The sequence below is a fragment of the Odocoileus virginianus genome, chromosome 34 (genome assembly GCF_023699985.2).
Source record: "Odocoileus virginianus isolate 20LAN1187 ecotype Illinois chromosome 34, Ovbor_1.2, whole genome shotgun sequence".
Lineage (NCBI taxonomy): Eukaryota > Metazoa > Chordata > Mammalia > Artiodactyla > Cervidae > Odocoileus > Odocoileus virginianus.
In genome coordinates, this window is record NC_069707.1 from 19,099,192 (window position 1) to 19,126,448 (window position 27,257).

The 27,257-nt window shown below is 39.7% G+C and overlaps 1 protein-coding gene across 3 annotated transcripts in view; it reads right to left on the reverse strand.

Moving 5' to 3' along the window:
• Nucleotides 1-27,257, reverse strand: part of GRM1 (glutamate metabotropic receptor 1) — a 402,017-nt gene that overhangs the window by 7,564 nt on the left and 367,196 nt on the right. For 2 of the 3 annotated variants that reach the window (XM_070461683.1, XM_070461684.1), the window contains exon 8: nucleotides 25,774-26,704. In XM_070461683.1, the coding sequence (XP_070317784.1) occupies nucleotides 25,774-26,704 (931 nt within the window). Of the gene's footprint in view, nucleotides 1-3,391; nucleotides 3,477-25,773; nucleotides 26,705-27,257 lie in introns of all 3 variants that reach the window. The other variant, XM_070461685.1, reaches the window with a different exon arrangement.

Here is a 27,257-nt window from a genome sequence, read left to right on the forward strand (position 1 = left end):
TATGTCCAACTCAAGACTCTGCTACTAGGCTTAATAGCCGCACAGCAGACAGAAGGATGGCTTCCAAAGAGCCCTGGCAAGGCGACGTCTTCCCTAGGGGAGGAAGTCTCAGTCCTGGGAACCTGAGCAGGATAACATTTGTTTTCTTTAAAAATGAAAATGGAAGCAGGAAATGCCACTGGGTCATAGCCTGGAGAGAATGGCTCACTGGCTTGCGGACAGCTCCGCATCACCCAGCAGCTGTGGCTGGGACGTGTGACCTTCCAAGGAAAGGCTGGTGTTGCCCTAAGGGAGACCCGCCTGGATGGGAGGCCAGAGCTGGCCTGTCCAAGTATCTCACCTCCATGTTCTTCAGCAAGCTGGTATCAGAGTGCAGCTTGAATAGTGATCCTTGTAGCATCTCAGGTGTTGGGAACTGTTTGAAACCATTTGAGTCAGACACCTGTTTTCTTAGGCAACCCCAAGCTAGTCTTCAATACAAAGAACTCCCACTAACTCCAGCTTCCCTTCTTGAAAGCCTCCCCTCCTAAATCTGCATATTCAATATATATTCTCTGGAAGCTTTTCTGAGCATTCAATATTCAGAAACTTCTCTGAATATTCAAAATTTCTCATCTTATTGAATCAGCACTGCTTATAAGGTGAAGACAGATGCTTCACCTTTGTTGGTGAAGACAAATGCTTTTTAATATTATGAGAACATGGGAGTTGCTGCTGATAGCAGCACTGTGAATTTTATCCCTCTCCTTGCTGATTCTAACTTCACCATAAGATGATCAGAAAATCATCTGACTTGCTGAAATTTACAATATTACAAAGTCTAAGTGTACAATCCTCCTTTGAGAATCTTCAGATCAATCACATTGAATATCCTAAAGTTATATGATTTGGGATAAAAGACAACACAAAATCAGTTTGCTTTGCATTGTGCCTTCTCCAATAAATTAATAAAGAAAAAGACATCTACAAATGAAATTAACTCATCAAGGTCAACAGAGCATGGAAGAGCCCATAAACTTTGTCCAGGTTTAGGGTCTACTGTCCCAAGAAAACTGACAAATATATTTCCAACTGAAGAGTAGAATTCTGATGGTTTCTAAACTTGTCCTTTATTTAAGACTTTTTAAAATGTGTACCATTTTTAAAGTCTTTATTAAATTTGTTACAATATTGCTTATGTTTTGTTTTGTTTTGTTTTTTTTTTTTGGCTGCAAGACACATGGGATCTTTGCTCCTGGACCGGGGATGGAACCCACATTGGAAGGCATTGGAACCCGACATTGGAAGGCAAAGTCTTAACTACTGTACTGCCACCTAAGTCCTTAGATTTTTTCTAAGTATATTTTAAATGGCCTTTGGCCGAACATAATCATGATTGCTGGCTGAGGAAAGAAATTCTGGTGCCAACATTTGTTTATGACAACATATTGGTACAGCAGTGTTGTTTTAGCGGAGATAAACCAGCTGTAGTTATATTCTTCCAGGAAGTATAGATGAGCCTAGATTATATTCCTTTTGAAGAAAAGCTCAGATGAAGCATTATAGTTTATTCTATGCTCCATGCTTCCAGACTTATCACTTTAATAGCAAGTCCCTTGATGCTCTTCAGCAGTACCTGGAGTCCTCACATTTGCCCTGGAAATAGAGGGCAGCTGTATTGCTCTGCAGGGCTTATTCCTCAGAGGAGGGAGAGATCCAGGCCGACCTTAAAGATCCAGTAGGCAGCTTTATTTCTATCACTAGTCCTTTTGCCTGGCTTGTTCACAAGAGCCATGGAAATCGAAGGTCACAAAAAGAACATAATTTTTTTTTTTTCCCCAGGAACAACTAAGGCTAAAAATAGCCAGTCTTATGCTATGGTGCACAGCTGGGAAGCTAGTAGTTTCTTCCTGATCCTTTATTGTCTCCAGGAAGTGTGAATAGTCTTATTTCAAAACTTCTTTATAATCAACCTGTTTGCTTTGCTGACTGTTGCATTATTTTTTTTTTCACCTACCACACGTGGACCACTTTCCACCTTTGCTGTTTTTCGGCACTCACCTTAAAGTCATGATATGTTAGGTGCCTCTCCTCTCTCTCTGGCCCTGCTGTCATGACAGGACAAGCACGTCTCCTAGACCCATCAATTCCTTTTGACAGGCAGCCAGCAGCTGTCATCATCAGGATGTCCTTACTGTGTCCTTGGTCAAGACTCAACCCTTGATGCAAGAAACACTCAGTGCTTTTGAATTTGGGAGAATTAGAGAGAATGCATCCTGGAAGATGAGAGAGGCTCTGATCTCTATGCGCAGAGTCCTCCCAACCGCACCTGTTTCCCTCTAAGGGTCAGTGTGATTTGATTGGGACCACACTCATTCTATTGGGGCCTTTCCAGGGGACGTCAGAACACGACTTCCCCGTGCACTCCACTGAGTGAAGAGAAGAGCCGCTAGGGCCCTGCTCACTGGGCTCCATAGCCAGGCTTAGCAGCAAACATCTGAACAAATTGGGCTCTTCTCATCTGAAGAGCTATTCGAGCCACAGACACCTCATCAGGGAGCTCCCTTCTGCTGCAGGAATGTGTACCTTTGACTCTCCCAGGAGTTTGAAGGGCTGCAAAGGAACAGCTGAGAATGACCACAGACTCTGAGCACAATGAATTGGACATGGTTCATGTTCTTTTGTTGACTTAAAGAGACACTGTCAAGATCTAAAGGTCAAAAATTGGACCAAACATGCACTGTTTTTATCAGATGGAGAGAATCTGATAAAAGCACTCCGAATTCTGGGAAAATAACTCCTTTCCTTTTTTTTTTTTTTTGCAAAACTCACTTTTTTGGGGGACTCACAAAACTTTTGTTTTGTGCTCCCTGGGGGATAGGAGGCACCTAGCAGAAATTCGTCTTGGTGCCCAACCCCCCACTGACATTATGGATTGTCACCCCAACTGACATTATGGAATTCTTCCATTCAGATTATGGCTTTACTTAAATGCAGACAGGATCATATCAAACATTTGTGCAGCAGCAAAAAAAAAAAAAAAGAAAAAAAAAGGCAAAGAAAAGAAAAGAGCTCTGTTCGCCCAGGAGAAGCTGACAAATTTGTAAAGAGGGACAATTCACTTTCAAGCTTGTGAGTGGAAGTCACAAACAAAAGTGAACCTATAGAATGGGAAAAAGTGTTGCATCTTGCATGAAAACATAAGCAAAAAAGCAGAGAGACTAACACCTTGACAGTGTCCTTTTAAGAACAATGGGCAATCAAATTAAGGCAGTCGTGCAAACCATGGCACGTAATGGTTCCTCGTCCTTGATGGCATGCACCACTTCTGTTTCCATGTTAGAAAGTAGAAAAACCCAGGAGAGAGAAAGCAAGGGGCAAACCACTCTAGTTTCCATGCAGCTTCTCTTACACATTCACTGCAGTGTGGGGGTTTTCAAAGCTGCACATGTGCCGACGGACACTGGCTGGTGGGCGAGAATTCTGGCTGCCTCTTCCTGAGGATTGAAAAGAAAAAGATACCCAGTGAGTGAGTGGTTACACATGTACATAGAGATGGCGATCACACCGCTCAGGCGGTGCCTGGTGGGGGCAGGGCCAAGCCTGCCTCCTGAGCCTTTCTCCAGGTCACTCCACCTTCACATCCTGCATTTTCCTTGTCCTGCCCAGCTGTGTCTTACTGCTAGGACCTTTTCTGAAAGTCACATCAGTGGAGCGCATTCTGTCCTTCACCTGGTGGAGCCATCTCTTTCCAAGTGGCAGATGCTGTTTTTTTTTTTTTTTTTTTGCCACATGTATGTCTCTCCCAAATTGGCTCTTCTCCCTCCAATCTTGATACCCTCCTTTATTCTTAGAGGCAGTGGATTCCATCTGAATCTTCCAACTCACCACCCATCTTAAAGAATGCTTACAGATTTATGTCTTACACTGTGACTTTTAACTATAGTGCTAATTTGACTCCATATTATGTTATCATAAAAGGAGTGCTTGTCACTTCACATAACGTCATAGGCATCTCTTAGCCTCACAAGATGGAACATATCCAGAGGTGGAAAGAAGGGAAGTGGCAAATGACTGGATGAGCCTCCCTCCGGGGAAGAAATTCATCTCAGTCCCTGGTTGGATGTCTCTTTATATAGCACAGTGTGTGGGTCTGATAAGTGGAGAAGATCCTTGACTAGACATGTCAAGACTGATGTGCCAGCCATGCATAAGTGGCCTTTTTAGCATTTGTTGGAGTGAGGGTGCCTGAATTTCCCACAAGTTAAGGAAACATGAGCTTCCCTCTTTAGAAGTTGGTGGGACAAAGCCATCTTAAGAGGCAGCCCATATTAAGAGGGCAGCCAATCACAGAAAAGAATTTAGGAAGATGCTAAAGAACCATCAGCAGGTGCTATGAGTGGTGTGGATAAGACTGCAGTCATAAAGTCCCCTATAAAGCTTTCTCACAAATGTTCTCTGCCAATCATCCTTGGGCCAATCTACCCCAAGATCCTGGTGACAATTATTCAGTGTTAATCAGAAGAGGACCACTATAGATCCAGGCAAATCAAAGACCTTTGCCAACCTTCCTATCTCTTTTTCCTATCAAAGCAGGCAGAAGAGGGGAAGTTCAGAAGAGGGAAGAAAGAGGCAGGAAAAGATTTCAGTCTGACTCCTGACATTGTTCTGGGAAGGAGAGATGTGAGTTTTGAGATCTGAAACAAGAGCACTGTGGAATATCTCTTTAATTCCTGTAAGTAAGGACTCTAAACTAAATGTAGGCGGTCAGAAAAAAGATTTTTCGTAGCACAGTTGAAGGTGAAGGAGAAAAATAAAACTGATCAATATGTACATTTCCATCAAGTTTAGACCATTCAGTAAACCATTTGAGAGTACATGATCTATCCAGAAAGATCTGAAATTCTCATCCAGAGATAAGAACTTGAAACACTTTGTATAATTTCATTTGCACTGCACTAGTCCATTTTTTACTCAAGAAAATTAGACAAAGAGATCATGCTTGCTATTGGATAAGTCAAAGCAATATGACACTTAATGTGCTCACCTGAAGTCACAAAGATCATGAAAACATTAGTGGTGGGTGCCCAGAAACAAAAATATGATGTTTGAATACAAAAATGATATTATTGGCAGAAAAGGGCAGTTCATCTGTAAAATAACATTAAAACAATTTCATTTCTCATGAGAGATGGCAGAAAATACACTCAAAGCATTGCCTTGTTAAATTGCCTGATCCCCTTGAAGCCTCCAATTAATTCTTCTTTAGATAATGTCCATATGTGGCCTGGTCCAATGGTACAGAGAAGACAGGACCTTGGCAGAGCTGGTTCCCTGGCCTGTGACCAAGACAGACACAGGTGGGTCTCTCATCAGAAGGGCTCTGAACTCAGGGTTTACTGTTCTCAGTTCATCTTTTTGAAATTCCCAAATAATTCCATCACTTAATTTGTGTTTTATAAGTGATGTTGCATGTGGAAATGGAGCACGTACTAAGGGGTTTAGAGCTTCATCTCACGCATAGTCCTGGCTCCCCGGACAGGTTTTCAGCGTCTTGCTTCCCTCCCCACCCCACACCCTTCTACTCCACCTTGGCGACCAGAACCCATCCAGCCTCCCACTACCCACCCCTGCCCAATGATCACTGCCACCCTCCTCCCCTGCCAGGCAACCGTCGGCATGGATGTGAGAAGATCAGATCAGGATCTGGCAACGAGGTCTTCTTACCCCACTGCATTGCCAGGGAGCAAGTGGCCGCGGCCATCTCTTCCCTGTACTGGCACGTCCTCTGTGCATCTGGCAAGTAACAGGACAGGGATGAGCCTCATACCCCTCCTCCATGCAGGTACCATGCGGGCCTCTGAGATGCTGTTCCAATATCCTTGGGGGTCCCCAGTCTACCATGAGTTGGGGCAGGAGGCACTGGGAAAGGGGAGTTGCCCAGATTTAGTTTCTGCATGGCATCTACCCCGTAACTGGCTGGAGGGAAAGCTGGCTGGAAAGAAGAGGCTTTGTATTTCAGTACCGTTAATGTTTTTCCTTCCATGTTTTCAACCAGGGGCTCTAGGTCTTCATTTTGCACTAGGCTATGCAAATGATGTAGCTGGTCCTGTCTGCTGAGATGTATGGATGATGATAAAAAGCATGGGGAAACATCCTGGCAGCTTAGAGGTTTGACCAGCTGACATTAGCATAGATGCACACGGTGTGGCATGCCTGAACAGATCAGCTGTGGTGTCTCCTGGAAACTGGGGCAGGAAGCTCCCCCCTGTGGCTGACTTGAAACTACCCTTGCAGCTATAGATAGCTCCGTGGTTCCTTTGGGGGCTTCAACCCGTATTGACAGCTAAACTTCATGCAGTAATTTCAGACAATACCAAAGCCATCTTTACTATTGATTGACATACCTGAAAAAGATGATAGTGTCTCTTTCATGGTGCCATTTCTTAAAGAAAAGTTTCTGATTTGACTTTGTGTTGAAGTGAAATGTAAATGACCCATGTATACAGATGTTACTTTTATGTAAGAAGTGAATTATTAAAGGTTACAAGTCAAGGATTGAAAAATATGACTCCAATGTGGCCATTTTATCAACTGCATAAAATCCGAGTGAAGGAGCTGGACTTCAGGGTATTTTTAGCAACTGTAGAACTACATATTCAACCAACCCCAGAGTCCGCAAGCCAGAGTAAAAGCTTGGAGGGAAAATGCAGCATATGGGGGCTTGTCAAATATAAGTCCCAAATCTGTGCTGAATCTTTTGGCAGAAATTGTGGATTTAATGAAACCCCGGAAGTTTAGTTAGAAAGATTCATCTTCAGTTTCTTCTGGAAGTGAGGTTTTTTTTTCTTTTCTTTCCCCTTCCATGTTTCTTTTCTTCCTTCCCTTCCTTTCCTCCCTTCTTCTCTTTCTTTCTTCAGAGTCCCTTCTAGTTGTGTGCATAGCTTCTCCCATCTGTTACCATTGTCCACATAATCTTTCTGGTGAAGATTCTTGAGAGTCCCTTGCACTTCAAGGAGATCAAATCAGTCAGTCCTAAAGGAAATCAACCCTGAGTACTCACTCAAAGGACTGATACTGAAGTTCCAATACTTTGGCCACCTGATGTGAAGAGCTGACTCATTGGAAAAGACCCTGATGCTGGGAAAGATCAAAGGCAGGAGAAGAAGGGGATGACAGGGGGTGAGATGGTTGGATGGCATCATCAACTCAATGAACATGAGTTTGAGCAAACTCAGGGAAATAGTGAAGGACAGGGAGGCCTGGGGTGCTACAGTCTGTAGGGTTGCAACTGAACATCAGCAACATCATCACTTGTTGAGTGTACTTAGTCCCATATGCTCTGCTTTCATGTGTTATTTTCTTTACAGCAAGTCACCCATACATTGGTTTCTATGCTAAGAACTATTTTTTACGTCAGCTTGAGAAGTTGTTACAGACAAGTCTTACTCATTATAATATGGCAATAAGATCGCAGGCCAAGGATTCAGGAGACCAGATACTCTCCAACTGTGTATTTGCTTCTTTCAGAATCAGTTTTTCATCCATAAAAAAGGATTGTTGAAATGGCACATGTGAAATTGCTTCCAATAGCAAAATGCCATCCCTGCTTAAGATATTACTAGAAGTGTCCATGTGATTCTCCAGGCAAAAATGCTGGAGTGGGTTGCCATCCCCTCCTCTAGGGGATCTTCCCGACCCAGGGATCAAACCTGCATCACTTTTGTCTCCTAGATGAGTAGGTAGGTTCTTGACCACTAGTGCTACCTGGGAAGCCCAGAATACTGGAGGAACAAAATACAGACAAGAGACGGATATTTTAAGTCTCAGTGTATATTTAAGTTAGACTAACTTGGAGTATCTCAGACTTCACTTTGTTTTACTCATAAATTTTAACCACTTGTCTTATTCAAGAATTTTAATAACTTCTAGTAGAAAATAGTTTTCTGTCTAGAATTTTTTTTCCCCAAATAACATTAGCAACATTGAGTGGATGTATCAGGAGTGGGTAAAAGCTAGGTACAGCGCCAAGCTAGCTGTCTGTGTCTGAATCTCCATGTCTATGACAGGTTTGGAGGTGAGTCTTTTAGCAGAGATAAAATGGTCTATATGATTCCAGATGGTCACCATGGAAATAATGTGGCAGCTTTCCAAAGTAATCATAAAGATTGACAGCAACCACTCAAGACCATTTTCGTAGAAGATATCTATCTTTTTTGTTATAAATAAATGGGATAAATTGACTGCCTTCTGAAGTCAAATGTATTTATCTGTTATCTGAATTTAAATAGGTATGTCTCAGCATTCATGCATCAGAGTAGAAAATAGAGCTGACTGTATATATAGACCTATTGTAAGTGGTTATTGTTTCACTCTTCCTTACAATGCCTGCACGTCTAACATAGTATAGTAAGGTTTTTTTTTTTTCTATAAACACAATGATGTAGTATAAAATATTGTTCTATTTAAAAATCTTTAATTATAAACATTTCTAAGTTAATAAACTTTAGAAAATGAACTAAAAAATTCAATTCAATTATCATCCTAGGTTTGTCAAATATTAACATTCTGCCTTATTAGGGTTCCTTTTCTTTTGAAAACATTAGAGATAAATTTGAAGCACTCTGTGTATTATTCTTAACACTAACCCTCTTCTTTTCAAGAGAAAATTTGGTGTATACCATGCTTGGCATATACTAATACTTTTTCAACATGTATAGTCATGCATTAATAAATATTATTATCATTGTGATATGATTTAGCATGTTATTAGATTTCACATTCATAGCATCACACACTATTTCCATTCAGCAATTTGTACTTTTGCATAGTATTATGTTAATATACATAGCTGTACTTCAAGAACTTAAACTAAATTGAATAAACACTTCATTATCAAGAATATAATCAATTCTCCTACTGATGGCCATTTAGGTTGCTTCCTACATCCTGCTATTTTAAGCAGTGTTGCAGTAAACATTCTCGGTTATGTCTCCTTGCACACATATGAGAAAGCTTTTCTCTGGTGTGGATTGAGCAGTAGAATTGATGGATTTTTGTAAGTGCACAGTATTCTTTCTTATATACTGCCAAATTGCTCTGCAAAATGCTTGCAAAATTTACAGTGGTATGTGAGAATCCCTATTATTCTTTCTAATTCAGTTTGTTTTTCAGAAATCTTTAAAACTGACTTTTTATTATGAAAAATGTTTTAAATATATGAACATGGAAAAATGCTAAAATGAACCCCATATCCCTATTAGCGAGCTTCAATAATAGTCAATATGTATGTGAATCTTGTTTCATCTATACCTGCCATTTATTTATTTTAAAGCAAATCTAAAACAGTGTCATTCCATCCATAAAAATTTAGTATATACACCTGCCATACAGGAACACAATTTTATAATAAAAGGAAAAATATTTCTTAAAGTACATTAATTGGAAGGAAATGGCAACCCACTCCAGTATTCTTGCCTGGAGAATCCCATGGGCAGAAGGGCCTGGCAGGCCACGGTCCATGGGATTGCAAGAGTTGGACTCAATTTAGTGACTAAACCACCACGAAAGTACATTAATAGTGATTCTTTAATATTTGATATTGGACTTTCCAGGTGACTCAGTGGTAAAGAATCCACCTGCCAATGCGGGAGATGCAGGAGACGCAGGTTTAATCCCTAGGTTCCCTGGATCAGGAAGATCTCCTGGAGGAGGAAGTGGCAACCCATTCCAATATTCTTTCTGGGGAAACCCCATGGAGAAAGGAGGCTGGAGGGCTTCTGTCCATAGGTTTGCAAAGAGACGCAACTGAGCTCAACATTTGATATTAAATTTTTATATTAAATAATCAATATTTTAATTTCCCTGATTGTCTCTATATTTTTGAAGTCTTTATTGAATTTGTTACAATATTGTTTCTGTTTTATGGCTTGGGATTTTTTGGCCAAGGGGCATATGGGATCTTGGCTCTTGACTTCTGACTCCTGGACCAGGAATCGAACCCACACTCCCTGCATTGGAAGGCTAAGTCTTAACCACTGGATCACCAGGGAAGTCCCATCTCTATATTTTATTTTACTTTTGATTTTCAAATCATCATATAAATAACATTTATGTGTCATATTCTGTCAGTGAGTCTTATGTCTTTTTTAAATTATGGATGTCCCCTCTTCCCTTTTGCTTGCTATCTATTTCTTGAAGAAGCATCCAGATTATGGATTTTATGGATTGAGTCTCTTTGTGTCATTTAACATGTTTCTCTGTTACCTGTATTTCCTAGGAATTATAGTTAGACATGAATTCTTGATCAGCTTCATGATCAATTGTATGGAGAGAATAGTTCATTAGAGGTGGTGTTTTCTCTCTGTTATACCATATATGGAAGAACATAAATTGAGTCTTCTAGTAACCACATTAAGACTGATCAGTGGGTTTAAGGCTGTCAGCCTGTTGTATAGATTATAAAACTCCCCATCAGTCTTTCATCTAATTGTTTTAATAGTCATTGGTGACATTATATTGATCAATTACTTTTTTACAAAACAATAAAATAATGCAATTATCATTCTACCATACCTTCTGTAGCTGTTAGATTTCTCTCTAAAAGAAAAAAAAAACTTATCAGTTACTTAATTCCTCTGAGATAAAGTTCAAACAGAAAACAGAAGTCAAATGGATGAGTCTTTTATTTATCAACGCTCAGAGCAATGATTTGGTTTTCTAACACCTCCAACAGTGATCAGTGACTCACTTGCAGGTCTGTTTCTATCGTCTGTTTCCTTTGTGGTATTTTTGTTGTTGTTATATGGCTCTCACTTTTCCATGCCTAAACATATTTTATGAGACATTATAAATATATAAAATAAGATTCTATAGATGTTCTAAAGGTTCTGAGTTATCTCTATCAGAGTTGCTTCACCTTTTTTTTTTTTCCGTGCTAAGTAGAGTGGCATGTGCATGCATGCAAAGTCGCTTCCGTCATGTCCAACTCTTTGTGGTCCCATGGGTTGTAGCCTGCCAGGTTTCTCTGTCCTTGGGATTCTCCAGGCAAGAATACTGAAGTGCGTCGCCATGCCCTCCTCCAGGGGATCTTCCTGACACAGGGATCGAACCCACATCTCTTAGGTCTCCTGCATTGGCAGACTGGTTTTTTACCACTAGCGCCACCTGGGAAGCCCAAGTAGAGTGGGACAGATCAACCTAATCCAGTCAGGAACTGAGCTGAGCAAAGTTGTTTTGCAGTTTGTATAGGAATCAGTCTATCATAGGGTAAATCCCTTCAAGATTTTTAACAGAGCATCTTCACAAATTTCCCCTAGAATTCTAAAATGTTTATCAAGGTCTTGATTCGACTGTAATCTTTGCATCTTTCCTGTGATCTTTTTCACTTATTATGTAACTTATTGATTTTAATTCTTATCTCCAACAATAGGCAGGTCATAGTTTCTGAGGGCAGGATCCATGATTGATTTACCATCTCAAGCTACTTTAATCCCCTTTTATCTGTCTCAATTTTTGGAAATAAAAGAAAACCATGTAATTTTTCATTCAAACTGATTACTTTTTTTTTTTTCAAACTGATTACTTTTAAGAATAAAGGCAATGCTCTTAAAAACTATCATGGAAAAAGGCATAACCTGGGACTTTCCAGGGTACAGAGGGACATATGATCATCTATTTATAGTAAGTATTGAATGAATGACTGAATAAACAAACAGGATGAAATATTCCTAATATGAAAATAATACAGAAATAATCCTGAGCTCCTTTATCACTTTGGTAATTGCAGGAATATCAGAAGCATGTATTATTTTTGATAATAATTCCTAAATTAATTCTCATACTTAATATCAACTGTCATAAAATCTCCAGCAAAAAAAAATTAGTAAAAATAATGTGTATGTGTGCAAAAACTAAACTATATACAAAAATATTAATGATAGTTTTTCTCTGTGTATGGGTAGAATTGCAGGTAATTTTTATTAGCTGTTTTGAGTTTTCCTGTATTTTCCAAATTCTCAATTAATATTTATCACTTTTTAAAATATGTAAAATAAGCTGTAACTGTTAGTACAAAAAGAAATTTATAATACATAATTCAGAAGTATAATTCCCTCTTCTAGCTTTATCCCAATGAACTAAGGTATTATATGGGAATTGTGAATATGGTTTCTTTTGCTGAAAAAAGTTAAGGTAAAAATCCTAATATGTATTCAAATACAGGAGGAGCTACTAGGTAGAAATCACAGAACTTTGATGGAATTCCCCGGCGGCCCAGTGGTTGGGACCTGGTACTCTCAGTGCTGAGGGCCTGGTTCAGTCTCTGGTTGGGAACTAAGATCCCACAAGTTATGTGGCCAAAATAAACAAACAATAATTAAAAACAAATCCAGAATTTGGAAATTCATACTAATATTTCTTAGGTCCTGAAGCCTTCCTTAATTCAAAATTCTGGTAAATTTAGTCTTTATACTGTAAATAAACTACTTTATTTTATGTATATTCTCAATATTTATTCTCACATATAGGCATCTTTATTAATGAAAAAGTAAAAGCTCAAAATTAGAAAAAAACCTGCAACTTAAATTACATAAAAGGAAAAAAGAAAACCCTGGTACATTTCTAGATAAACTTTAGGTGCCAAACTGACAAAGTGAGTCTTTGTATTACTTTGCTCTGATTTATCACAGGGAGTGAGAGAAAGAGGTGGTGAAAACAACTTGCCTAAAACTAAAATTGTCACCTCAGGATGTTTTGAAACAAGACAGAAGACAAAATTATTACTTTGGTAAGAAGCTTAAAATTAATGATAACAAAATGAACTTAGTTCACTTAACTTTGTGAAGTTTTTAATATCCTTGACTACAGCATTAATATTATAGTTTCCATGATCATATCTGTTTAAGCAGAGCTGTTAATATCATCATGCCACCACCCAGCAAACCTGAAAAGAAACTGATAGACAATTATAATAGAATTCCTTTTACAATATTAGAAGTAGTCAGTTCAGTTCAGTCGCTCAGTCGTGTCCAATTCTTTGTGACCCCAGGGACTGCAGCACGCCAGGCCTCCCTGTCCACCACCAACTCCTGGAGTCCACCCAAACCCATGTCCATCAATTCGGTGATGCCATCCAACCATCTCATCCTCTGTCATCCCCTTCTCCTCCTGCCCTCAATATTTCCCAGCATCATAGCCCTAAAAGAAATCTTGGCAGTATCATAACCTGATAAAGATTATGATAAACCTCATAACTTGAGAAAGAGGAAGGGGAAATATTAAAATTAGTATAAGAGGACTTCTGTTTCCAGCTAAGATATAATTCCTTGGGATAAACTAGTTCCCCCACTGAAAACAACTACCAAAAAGCCAGGTAAAATATTTTGAAAAACCATTTAAAGACACTGAAAAGCTCTCATGGCAACCAGAATCCAAGAGCCTAATAAGTCAGAAAGAAGAGAACTTCAAAGAGGTAAGGAGATAATTTTCAAGTTTCAGTACATCTTGATAGAGAAGAACAGATTCAAAGAACAGATTCAGAGTGCCAGCGGAGGTTCTTAACTAAGAGGTAATGAGTAAGTTTCGGAAACAGTTGAAGATGTTAAAGAGAATCTCTGAAAGTTGCCTTTGGACAGAAAGTCGTGTGGGGGTGGGACAAACTGGTAGAGAAGGATTGACATGTATATACACAACCGTGTGTAAAATAGACAGCTAGTGGGAAGCTGCTATATAGCACAGGGAGATCAACTTGGTGCTGTGTGATGACCTAGAGGGGTGGGATGGCAGTAGACGAGGGCAGCTCAAGAGGAAGGGGATATGTGTATACATAGAGCTGATTCACCTTATTGTATGGCAGGAATTACACCACATTGCCAAGCAAGTACACTCCAATAAAAAATAAAATACAATACACAGCGATGGTAGAAAAAAAGTATACAACTTCACTTTTATGAATTGAGAACAGGCAAGATTAATCTATGGGGATGAAAATCAGAATAAAGGTGGTCTCTAGTCTGGCAGGGTACAGTTCATGGGGTCGCTGGGTCGGACACGACGGAGGGGCTGTCACTTTCACTTTTCTAGATAGTGGAGGTCTTCCCTGGTGGCTCAATGGTAAAGAATTCGCCTGCAATTCAGGAGACGAGCATTCAATCCCTGGGTCGGGAAGATCCCCTGGAGAAGGAAATGGCAACCCACTCCAGTATTCTTGCCTGGGAAATCCCCTGGACAGACGAGCCTGGAGGGCTACAGTCCACGGGGTCACAGAAGAGAGTCAAACGCAGCCTAGTGACTAAATAACAATAGCTAGATAGTGGGATGGATTAGAAAGGAACATGAGCAAGCTTTCCAGGGTGATGGCAATGCTCTGTATCGGCTGATTTTTGGTTACAGAATTTCAATGCATTTTCAGGAAACTGTGGAAAATTATGTATAGGACTTTGAATACAAAACTGTATATAAATAGGAAAAGACAATAATTAATAGTTACTCATTCTCAGGGAATCAGAAGAAGGGGTGGAAAGCTGCAAGTTTCAATATTAAAACATTTGGTGGCATTAAGCCAATATAGTTTGCTTCGTCCTTTTAGTCCTGGGAATCATCTTGTCATTTGCACCTAAGTTTTCAGAGCCCATGGGTCACCATCTCCTTCCCTTGTCTCCTCATTAGAGAGCTCTATGACCATTTCCAATGCTTGTTTGAGTAACTGCTTTTCTCTGCTTTTGGGTCTTATCGGTCTCCCTCTCTTATAGAACAACCACATCTTGGGTGTGATAACACATTTAATCTGGTAACAGTTCATGTATTATGGGCTTTGGAGCTAAACTACCCTGAAGTGACTGCACATCTCCACCTACTCTGAATTTCTGTGAACAATCTTTCCTTCTATTTTTACCTCTTAAGCAATTCTCTATGTTCACTCTCTTTACCCACAACTGTCAAAACTCTAGGTCAGGTCACTATAATTTCCTACCAGCCTCCTCCCAGAGCATGCAAAGTTGCACCTTGCTCTCCCGTGTCCTCCACACGGAGGGTGGAGTGCTGACTCTAAAGCACACTTCTCACTAACGACAGTGTCCCCCCACCCCTGCTTTGTGACAGGGGCGGTCTTCCATTGCTCAGAGGATGAGAACCACACTTTTGAGGTCCTTCTGGAGGCCCTGCGTGATCTGGTCTGAGCTGACCCTTCTCGCCTCCTTCTCACACTTCCCTTTATTCTCACCTCTGGCATCCTGGAATTGCTTGATGTCCTTCGGCCACCAGAGGCTTTTGTTTTTTTGGTCTTTTAGCTCAGAGCTTTTACACTCTGATTCCTTGACTTGCCTGCCCCACTAACTCCCTTCCTGTCCTAGCTAACCCCCTTTCTCCTTCAGAAGTCTTAACCTAAATAATCCTTCATCCTGGGAACATGTCCAGCTTCTACACATCAGGACTGGTTAGATCCTCTTCATAACACTCTTGTAACACCTTGTATTTATCCTTACAAACACTCGCTACACCTGTAATTACATGTTTAATGTCTGGTCCTCTGGCTAGGATCCAAGTCTCCACAAAGGCAGGGGCTGAATCTGTTTTGTTCACCATGGAATCCCTGCCCTTGTCTCAATGGCGGGCACACATTAGGTGTGTGAGTGCGTCATTAGAGCTTTTCTTCCTAACGTTAAAAGGAGTGTGTCAGGCCTTGAGCCCATCCTAACCATCAGAGCAAGAGTAACTTCATACTAGGATCGGCCCTGGAATAAGTTTTGACTTTAAACAGTTGGAGCTACAGAAAACCTTACTAAAATGGCTTGCAGCTCTATCTCTTTCAATAAGACACTGACAGAATCACTGGCTAAAGTCCCTAAACTGCCCGGAGATGGATCTATAACCACCCCTCCTGCTCCCTCTCCTCTCCCCTTGCTGCCCTATTATCATAACTTATTTTATCTTACATTGATCATGTTAAGTCTTCATTTTTTTTCTTTGTTAACATTTTCCTACTCCCCCATCCCACACCCACCTAAGCCAAATAAGAAGCAGTGTGAAGTTTAATCAAGTGGAAAATGACATTAATTCCCACAGGATCTGAGAGCATTTACTAAGGGCAAGCTCACAGTATATATTTTTACAATTGAGAAGTCAGAGACAGGAAAGTATTTTGTATCGTTATTGATTTCTTTTAAGTAATTCTTTTTCAATATCTTTAGCAGCATCACTAGGGACTTGACCTGATTTTGTTAGCAGCAGACTCCTCATTTATCTTGAAGATAATCTGCATAGAGGGTGTTATTAAGTTGCCTTCAGTTATAGTAGATTTCCCTTACCCCTCTGAGATAAAATCAAATTATAGGCACTTTTTTTTGGTTAACTGGATTAAATATTTGCTGATTTTTCTTTCACTATTCTATTAACCAATGTTAATAATAAGTAATATTTTATCATTGGCCTGTAACTTATGATGTATTTTAATTCATTCAGAGCACAATATCCTAGTGATCTATAATTCCTTTTTAAAAAACAGCTTTTTCCTTCTCTGTTTGTCTTGGGGTTTCCCAGGTGGCTCAGTGGGTAAAGAATCTGCCTGCAATGCAGGAGATGCAGGTTCAATTCCTGGGTCAGGAAGATCCCCTGATTCCAACATTCCAATATTCTTGCCTGGAGAATCCCATGGACAGAGGTGCCTGGCAGGCTACAGTCCATAGGGTCACAAGGAGTCAAACACAACTGAAGCAACTTTAGCACACATATGCTATGTTCATCTTCAGGCAACTTAGAAGTATTTTACAGCCAGGATCCTCTGTAAGGTAGCAAAGACAAGGACTAGTTTTTACATTTGTCTGACTCTACCCCTCCTCCCTTCATAACAAATGCTATGCCAGAGTGATGCATTTTCTCGCCCCTCCATTGGCATATCTGCTGGAGTGTGTAATAGTCACTCACATATTGCACAGTTAGGTGATTATTTGGCTGACTGGTTACCACCTGCAAGTTTGAGAGCTTCTTTCCATCAGACTTTCTAAATATAAAATGCTGGTGCTTAGAAGTAACTTATTCAGATGTCAAAGAAGAAAGGAGGGTTGATGGGATGGAGATGGAATCACTCTTGTGGAGACACTTGTAGGGCTTCTGCTCATGTCATAATTATACCGCTTTTCTGAGAACTGCCTCCCAGGAGAGATGGGCCCCTGGGAGATGGTTTCATGCTCTGTGACTCCATCCTTTGTCCATCATCTCCTTGACCCGGGATAGACATCTGAGTCAGGCTGAAACAATCAGTTTCTGCCTGTTTTATGTTGAGGCATGTAGGTCAAGGGAATTGAAGCAGTGTCTTCAGTAACTGGACCTATAACAGCATGTAAACTCGGGAGCTCTGGGATGGTTGTCCTTGGACTGATCGAGAGGGTCCAGAAATGGAGAAAGCAGATGTATGAGGAGAAGAAGGAGGCATGGAGGGAGCCAGGAGATTACATAGAGCACAGAAACCTTTGTCCTCAGGAGACCAGTCCATTTTGTGGCCCAGAAGCATTCCAAACTGTTACCGTAAGATATCAGAAATTATTCCTTATATTCTTTCTATGAAATACCCCACCCCCTTTTGCTTAGACTAGTTTAATTTGGCTTTAATAACTAGCTTCGAAAGAGCTCTAACTAATGAGCCTATAGGCTCTGTTCTCGACATGAAGCTTCCAAATCCTCTGGTCCTTTCTTCTCAGTTTCTTCATTGTGCAGGCTGCTAATATTTCTGCTCCTGAACTAGTTTTACAAACATGTTGCTCACATGGCCTGCTTCCCTTTGAGTAGATAACACTTTACATTGGACACTGAGGCTAACAGATGGAATGCAAATGATCTCATCTCTCTTTAGCTGTGGCCAAGCATGGACAGGGTGCCAAGTCGTGTCAAACAGGGTGTCCTTCCTCGCACACCTCGCAGTGAGTAACACCCGCACGCCTGGGCTCTCAGCAGACACACAGCTCCTCCATTCTCTCCAGTGTGGATATTATAAAATGATAGTAATGACACACACACTCAGCTTTCAGATCTCTCTTCACGTGAAGGGGTAGTGCAGAGTTTTATGTTTCATACCTCCTCCCCCATTTTCATAACTTTAGTGTCACTAACTAACAGTTATTAAGGTTTTCCTGTGTGTTAAGCATTGTACTATACTCTATAAATTTTTCCATTTATTTATACAAAGGGAAAATAAATTTGCTTAGGCCAGCTTAGTTTGGCTTCTGTAACGTGAAGTCAAAGAGTTCTAATTAGTGAGCCTATAAGCTTTTCTCTTATGATTTAAGAACATCGGTGATCATGTTTTAGCCTGTAGGCCTCCAGTGTCTCCTCTGATAGTTTTTCTCATTTAATTGGTGACTGTTACATAGAGTGGGACCAAGAATAAAAATTACCTGTTACATAGTGGGACCTTGCAAAAATAAGGAGCCCAGACTCAGTAACCTTCTGACTCGAAATTTATACACCCACCTAAATCACCACATTGTACCATTTCCTATTATTTCACTCACTGGACTTTATTGTAACGGGGTGCTATACCATTAAACTGTGAACTTCTTAATGGCAAACTCCATGCCTCATTCATTTTATTGAATGCAGGTGTGAATGAATGCATTTTTAAGGTAACAAACATAAAAGTGATTAAAATCATATTTTAATTAAAGTGATAAAATGATTTTAGTCCCATTTATTCCTCTCACAAAAATGGCCTTAAACTTCCCAAGTCTTAGTTTCTTTACTTATACAACAATGTTCCGTGTTACTACTTTGGGTCATTATAGATGTCATTTGGAATGCTTTTGAATTCAGTTCAGAAATTACACGTTATAAACATAGGAGAATAAAATCCTAAGTTTGAGAACTCGAATATGTATGTCATGCAAGTTCATTTGAATTTGAAAGAAATATAAAAGACGACCTATTTTGAAAAGGAATATGTTCTCTTTGAAGCTGTAGCAGAATCCGCGCCCCATGCTCTCAACATAGAATTTGAAAACATAAAATATGAGTACTGAAAGCAGCTATTTCTGTGTTATCTGCAGAATGAGTATATTATTCAGAAGAGGTGGGGAAAGTAAACAGTGATGACTGCAGATTTGCTGCACCTGCTGGGAACAAGTTGTGTCCGTCCCCCATGTGCTCATGTCCTTCATCCCCCAGCCCCAGCACTTAGCCCGTGGTCTCTAAAGATGGCCTCTCACCATGGCCGCTCCTCAACACACAACTTACTCACTAACTTATTTTCATCTTAAATTACGGCTGATGTGCTTTTAGGTCATAGTGTTACTTACTTCAGAGAGTAAAGGCATTTCAGCTTGTTTTTTCCAGGGAGCATAAAGGCTTTACCCCAAACAAAATATCCCCTCTCTGGCAGGCTCAGGCACTATGACTGGCTGTCAGGAACAGAGCCAAGGGTTTGGATTTCTAGCCCCTTCCAATCAGAACTGAATGAAGGGAACGGTTTCGCTTTCATCTGAGTCTGACTCTGAATACACAGCACCCTTCTTTCTTCTACAGACGACCTGAACTTAGGAGCGGGGACTCCTCCAGCTCACTCACAAGGCCAGGACAGAACGCCTTACTGTGCAGCTTTCTCACGTTCGTCCCGTCTCAACTCTTACAATGTTTGTAACCCCAGAGACCTGATAAGATCAGTAGTAAAGGTTTGCATCTTCAGATTTTATTTAAAATGTCTCTAATTTCCCAGCTTGATTCTTCTTTTCTAATGACAGGCAACTAAATGAGAACCAGCATCAACCACAATCAACATGCTCAGCAGAGACGGTGCTTCATTTGACACTTGTCAACTGATGTCAGATTGCTCTCTTGCAAGGACACAGTTCTGGGTCAGACTGCCCAGCATAAACTGTAGGATCTCTATATTTTTGATTTCTCCTTGTCTGTCAGCTGCTTTCTCAGATACTGTAAGTGAGCTTACATTTCTCCTATATTATAGCACTCCCCCCTCTTCCCTGGCCTCCTTAGATACTGTCTAAACTTCTTAACTCCTTTAATGATGAACTCTTCAATTTACTGCAATAAAAGTTCTACTCACATCACACCACTAAAATCACTCAAGGATAACCATGGTGTCTCCATCCATGGAAATCCCAAGTTCTATCACCCTGAAACAGTCTGTTAGGGACTGAAGGGTTGTGCTTCCCTTAAATTCATTTGTTGACATCTTAACCCCCCAGCATGATGGTATTCAGAGGTGGAGCCTTTGGGAGATGATTAGGGTTAGATGGCAGCTGTCTGCAACCCAAATGGGAGAGGTCTTACTGGAACTCAGCCATAATGAAACCCTGATCTTGGACTCTCAGCCTCCAGAACTGTGAAATGATAGATGTCTGTCTTTTAAGCCTCCAGTCTGTGGGATTTTCCTATGGTGACAGAGTGGACTAAAATAGTCTCTTGCTTGATTTCCTTGATAATGCAAAATTTCTCTGTTCCCTTCCCGCCTTTTTTATTATGTGTTGTTTATTGCTTTCAGTTTTTCCTTATTTATCTTCTCTCTTAAATGTAAGTAAGTATTCCCTAATGTTCTTCCTCTGACTTTCTTCTATTCTCACATCACAATCACTCTTTTGGCCACTGTAAACATTGACAATTAATCCTCAAATCTAGAGCTCTGGCTCAGATCTGTGTCTTAAGCTCCTGACTTAAATTGTTAAATAAACTTATGGATGCCTCTGTTTGAATTACTGTTACAGGATTTTTGATTGGTTAAGTCTGAAACCCAACTTAGCAACATTTCCCCAGTCCTGTTCCTGTATTCCCTATCAGTTTTCATGGTAGTTGTACTTTTCTACTACCAACTACTACATGGTAGTTGTAGCTGAAATTATGAGAGTTGTTCAAACAATAATCTCTATAGTTCATGCCTTTCTTCCTCCCCCCAAATCAATATTTCAGTTCTAATGAATTAAACTCAGAAAACTTCTTCATATTCTTGCTTTGGGTTTCACTTTTCTTTCTTTATTTTCATTTAAACCTTTTATTTTTAACCTGTCTTCTGGATTATTGTAGCACTCAATTAACTAGTCTGTCTACAGTCAATCTATTCCCATAAAGTTCACACATGATCATAAAATTTCACAAAAGTTATTAATGCATCTTGTAGTCTCCATAAAAAATATCCAAATTTCTTCTTAGAATATTGATCACTATCTGTAATCTGTCCTCTTTCTGTATTTACAAATTTTCCCACTCTACACCTCTCCATGTACTTTACTCAACAGATCCCATATTTTAAACCAGAAGTACACTAATATTTCTGAATTCTTTGCTTAAATTATTTTGTGCATGTGAAATGGTCTCACCATAGCACATTTTCTCCTGTTGAAAAGCATCCTTTATGGTTAAGTTCAAATGCCACTTTCATACTTTTATCAAGAAGTCTTTCCTCATCTTTCCATAGACTCCACTCCATTTAGCTGGGCTGAATCTCTTTCTTCCCTGAACACACAAGATGCTATATTGGTCCTCTATTATGGCACCTAACCCAGCATATTTAGTTGTATTTTTTAGTATTTCCCTTACTATATTGCAAGACTGGTGCAGTCTGTCCCCATCTCTTTAATCTTTTTTTATCTTAAATATTAACTAGCACCATACCAAGTATCTAAGTGCTTTTATGAAGCATAGTTACTTTTGACACATTTGTTGATTAAATAAGTGGATAATAAACAGTATATCCACCATGAATGTTGCTCTCAAGTAGTAAAATTCTATGATGAGCACTTCAAGAAAACTTCTGAAAGTTACTATAAAACCAAGTGAAGAACCACAATGACTTTTAAAGCCATTTAGTATATGATTAAGAGAAAAATACTTTTAAAATGACAGATTTTCTCATTTACAAGCTAGAAGAGTGAATGAGTTCTTTTTATGAAAGAGAACATGTTATCTCTGTTTGATTTTGATGTCTTCCAGCTAACAGCCATAGTTCCTTTCATAATCAAAGAAGGAAAGATTAGAGCATACACACTAATGCTGCAGACTTCTTTACCTTTTCTTGTGGACAAAACAATATGTTTCTAGCAGATCAAGAGGAAGATGTCCTCAGAGCATCATTCCACTTAGTATTTCACTTAGCTTTTGCCCTCATTAAAAGCATATATACAGATGCTTAAGAAATAATCACAAGAACATATTAATACACTATTTACTTAGAAGCCTATGTTTTAAAATTACCTTCTGCATCAATCTAATGCATTTTTCTGGTGATTATCATTGTTTTTAGCTTTGTTTGCAATTATGTACCCCAAAAAGTTACAGCAGTGTGTTGGCACATTTCAGCTCCATGTGCCCTCAAACTATTTGGCACTCATTGAGGTTATTTATCCGAAAAATGACTAGAAATGTTAGTTTGACATTTAGCCATTGATATAATTATTTTTTTTAAAGAAAGCATGCCATTTACATAATGTTTTAAGCTTTTAGTTGCATAATGCTAATTCATTTTGCTTTAAAAGGAAGTGACAAGTAACTCAGACCTAAATAACTTAATTACTCATATCTATGGATTTCTATGTTTCTTCTCCTGCCAAGAAAGAGAATTTTACCAATATATTTATATTAAGTTAGGGCCTGAATATGTTCCCATTCAAATACATTAACAGCTTAAGATATTAGCCCAGTCAAAGATAATCATGTTATTCAGTTGATCTTCCAGGACAGGATTATATCTACTAGGACTTCTAACTATAAGCAACTCAAGTAATCCAAACACCCAATGTATTGATTAAACTCCTCCTAAATTTTATTTCAGAAAACATAAAGGCAAGTGCCCAAACCTTTGATTGTGTCAGATATATGGCTGTGAACAAAACAACAAATTGAAGTAAACTTTGCTAAAACAGACACACAACATCAGCCATACCCTCTATCTCAGAAACAGCCTGGTATGAATATAGTCGGACTTGCAACTGCTCAGAATAATATCAAAAAAGATAGATCAGTTGGAAGCTCTTCATTACAGCATCTGTTCTGTGTTTATAGCTACATATGCAGACTGCTGAACACCCACAGTACACCATAAACGTAGGGATTGCACATCCAGAATGGCAGTGCACTCATTGGGTGATGTGTTCCCTAGAGTTTTCAGCCCTTTGCTTCAGTTGGCAAAACTCTGCTAGATTTTTGTTGCTGTAGAAAATATTAGATTGTTTGTGGTTTTTGCAACTTTGGAGACAAACCAGGAAATCATAAAGCAGCAATAGAAAGGTAAAAACAGGCCCTGAGATTATTGCTATATTTTAAAAGTACAGTCTCATAGAGAGTTACAGGAGAAGTCACAGCAGAGTAAGTGAGAAAAATGAGTAAATAAATGGTTGCTTTCCATGGAAATTTAGCCTCAAATACCCTCTGTGGGTCAGCTCAGCTGTGTGATACACTTTGGAGGAGCTACCAATTGTACAAAGAATGCTGCATATTAGGATTACTAATTAGAAGTATTATTTCTTATTGTCAGAATCTAATAACATGTGATAAATAAAAGATAGCCAATAATTGAGCAATGCATTAAATGCCGAAAGTAGCGCTTCCAAGACAACCAGCCCAACTTAGACCAAGATGATTTTTTTCTCAAAAGTGTGATTCCAATGAAATTAATTTCTAAATTCATGATAATGCTGGGAATATTCTCAACTCCTAATGAAAGCAGTTCCAGGTGTGAGAAGAATAAGCACAATACCTGGGGACTGTATACACAGTAATCTAACTTCATTTTATCCCAGCAGTGAAGCAATGTGTACCAAGGATTAGTCACTGCTCTCTTGGACAGGTGCCCATATCTGTCTCTCACAGAATCACTGAGAGAGCTGTCAAAATGCATAATCCTGAGTACCAACAAAAGATATCTTGATTACATAGGTTCCCTCTTTCCATTAAATGGTTAGAAGAACAGTTTTCAGAAATGACTCACGACCAAAAATCATAAAATTTCTGAAGAACCGTTAACGAAGGCAGTTAGAAAACATGGAGCTGAGTAATGGTAGACGGTGGAACGGAACACTCAGAAAGCCATATGGGATGCAATAGAAGTCTCTTAGTCTTCACAAATAGTCAAGTTTTAAGAGTGTTTTCTCCCTTCTTTTCATTTTGTTTCCTCTCATTCCTTCCATCTAAATGATAATTGTCATGATGCCATTGTGCATCTGGACTCTGTGGCTCTGGTCTGTTGTTTTTGTTTTTGTTTTTTTTTTTCCATTTCATGGCACTGTTGTTTTGCTTTCATGCTCACTGGAGCTGAGGGGATGTTGGTTACAATGAAAAATCAGGGCAAGGGAAGAAAACAAGTAAGTGGCTTTAATAATCAGAATTTCATGAAGAAGTAGATATAAACTATTGAATTCATCCTTAACACTGAAAAAAAATCATGGATGTTTTATTTGAAGTAATAATAAAACTTGATGGACTTCAAAAATATTTATTTCCTAGAGACTCCCTCATCTGAGCCTCAAACCAATTATATGGTTTCTGTAAAAGAGACCCATGATGCTGCTTTGCAAGCAAAGATATAAAACCCATAAATTTAAGACATGTAGATTTTTTGACATATGTTATGATGAGAAATTTCATGCCAGTTAAGGCCTAGGCAAAGAATAACTAAATGGAATAATCAACTAAATGGAATTTACTTAAAAGTCACACAAATTCACAGTGGTTTGGTGTCCTCACTTAACAAAAGGGGGAAAATAACACCCATTCCTCTTACCTTGCAGACTTATTCAAATGCACAGAATAGTTCTAAAACAATTACATAACTATTACTATTAAAAGCCTTCATATTCATAGGATTGTTTCAAAAAGTAAAATTAATACTGCTACTGGGGGAAATAGTTTCATTTTTGGAAAATTAAATGACTGTTAGAACTTCAAGCATGCATGTTATTTTAAATGTTGTAAATGTGACATGAAATCTGTTTTCATGGGTCTCAGAATGAGATGACACATGCAAATTTTAGCATATGCTTCCCTGCAAAACAGAGTCAGGAAAAAGACAGGAATGTGTGTATTATATAAACTACTCAGAAAAATTACCAAAATAGTAATAAGCTGGACTGTGATGTTCACACTGACTCTCGAGTTTGAGCTCTTTACCTTAATCTGGTTTCTTGTTTCATTTGGTGCTTGATGGCTAGAAATCATTCTGATCATAACCTTGTAGTAGAGATAGGTCAGTTCATGTGTAGCATTATGAAGTTTACAGTACACATAAAATAAAGAGGAGGTGCATGGTAAGATAGTTGCATAAGGGAACTTATTTCAGGATATACTTGGTGCTTAACTAAACTCAAATTTTGAAATAGGCCAGTTCCCCCAGGTGCTGAATTTCCTCCCTCTTAAATCCCAGGTGAGTAATGGTATGACTCCAAAGTGATACAAAAAGTGAATCAGAAACTATCTCAACCATAATCTAAACTAGAAATTAGAACTAGAGATTGCATCTCTGACGAGACCCCAGATACTCCACAGGAGAACCCATGCGAAAGGAAAACATTAGGGGCAGAAGAGAAGCCGTAGATTCCAGGTAAGAGTGAATATGTGCTCAGCTGGTTGTTGCTTCACACTCCTTGCTCTTTCAAAGAAATGAAAACAATGAAGACCTTCAGTACTAACACACTCCTACTGCAACAGAATGTGAGATTTGAAAACAAAAAAGAAAAGATTAAGAAAGGACAGGAAAAACATTGGGGAAATGGAAGAACATGCTTTAGTCAAATAGAAGAAAATGGAAAGAGAGAGGGAGAGACAGAGAGGGAAATAGAAAAGGCAAACCCAGGCCAGACAACTCACTTGGCATTCCCCGCCCCTGGTTTCTTTCTTCGGAAAATGCTGAGTAAAGTGTTGGAGCGGCAGGGCAGCTTGCCGTCGCCGACGTGCATGCGGACCACGTCCGAGGTGGTAAAGGCACTACGGACATTCCTCTCGGGTTTGGCAATAATGATGTACATCTTGGGGGTGAACATGCACCCCAGGGCCACCGTTACACTGAGGCTCACTGCAAAGCAGGTAGTAATGATCTTGTAGTTGCTCCCAAAGTAAATGGGCACGAAAGCCAGCCAGATGATGCAGGTGGTGTACATGGTGAAGGCAATGTACTTGGCCTCGTTGAAGTTGGCGGGCACGTTGCGGGTCTTGAAGGCATAGTAGGTACAGCTCATGATGAGGAGCCCATTGTAGCCCAAAGGGGCCACCACCCCCAGGTTGCTGGTATTGCAGATAAGGTAGACTTCTTTGATGCTCGGGTAGGACAGGATGGGCATGGGGGGCTCCATGATGATCAGGGTTATCACCAAGGTTAGCTGCACGCTGATCAGAATTGAGGCAATGATCACCTGGGCCCAGGCGCTCATAAACCTGGGCTTCCGGGTGCAGATCTTCTTCTTGCTGCCTGCCAAGATGCGTGCGATGCGGTTGGTTTTGGTCACTAGAGCGGAGTAGCACATGGCAGAAGAGAGGCCGACCAGGAGGCGCTGCAGGTAGCAGGAGGTGGTAGTGGGCTTGGCAATGAGGGTGAAGGGACAGACGTAACCAAGGAAGATGCCAGCTAGGATGATGTAGCAGAGCTCCCGGCTGGAGGACTTGACCACAGGTGTATCTCGGTATAGCACGAAGATCAGGGTGACAAACAAGGTGACAAGGATGCCCAAGCAGGAAAAGGCGATGGCTATGATGGACTCTATGTTGCTCCACTCAAGGTAGCGGACAGGAATGGGTTCACATCCTGTGATGAGAAAGATCGTTTTAAAATGAATCCAAGGTTTTGCTGATCAGTAACAACAGGGCTTACTAGTTGCAGGGGCATAGCTATATTCACAGCTTCCATGATGTATGGTGTTTTAGTTCCTTTTTTAAAATGCCTCCTTATCACACAAATAAAGATATACCATTGTTTTCTCTGGACAGTCATGCTCCCAAATCTAATCTCATCACAAGCTTAATGTGACATACTTAAGCCTATAAAAATAGTCTTTTCTTAAAGTGTTATAATTGGATGCTGTTCTGTGGATGGAACTCAGGTCTACACTTTCAGAAAATGAGAGGGAAAGATGGAAAGATGGAAACTAAACTGTGTTTCCATCGAAGGTTAGATGGTCACAATGCAACAGAATAAGTTCATAAGAAACAAACTAACAAAGTTTTTATTTTTATGTAGCTACTGTTCAGCAACAAGTCCAGCTCATAGACACAAGTCCAGCTCATTAGAAAAGCATTCTCTTTCTTTCTTTCTTAACAGCCAGAAAGCTGTTTTAAACACAAATTCCATTTGAATTCCT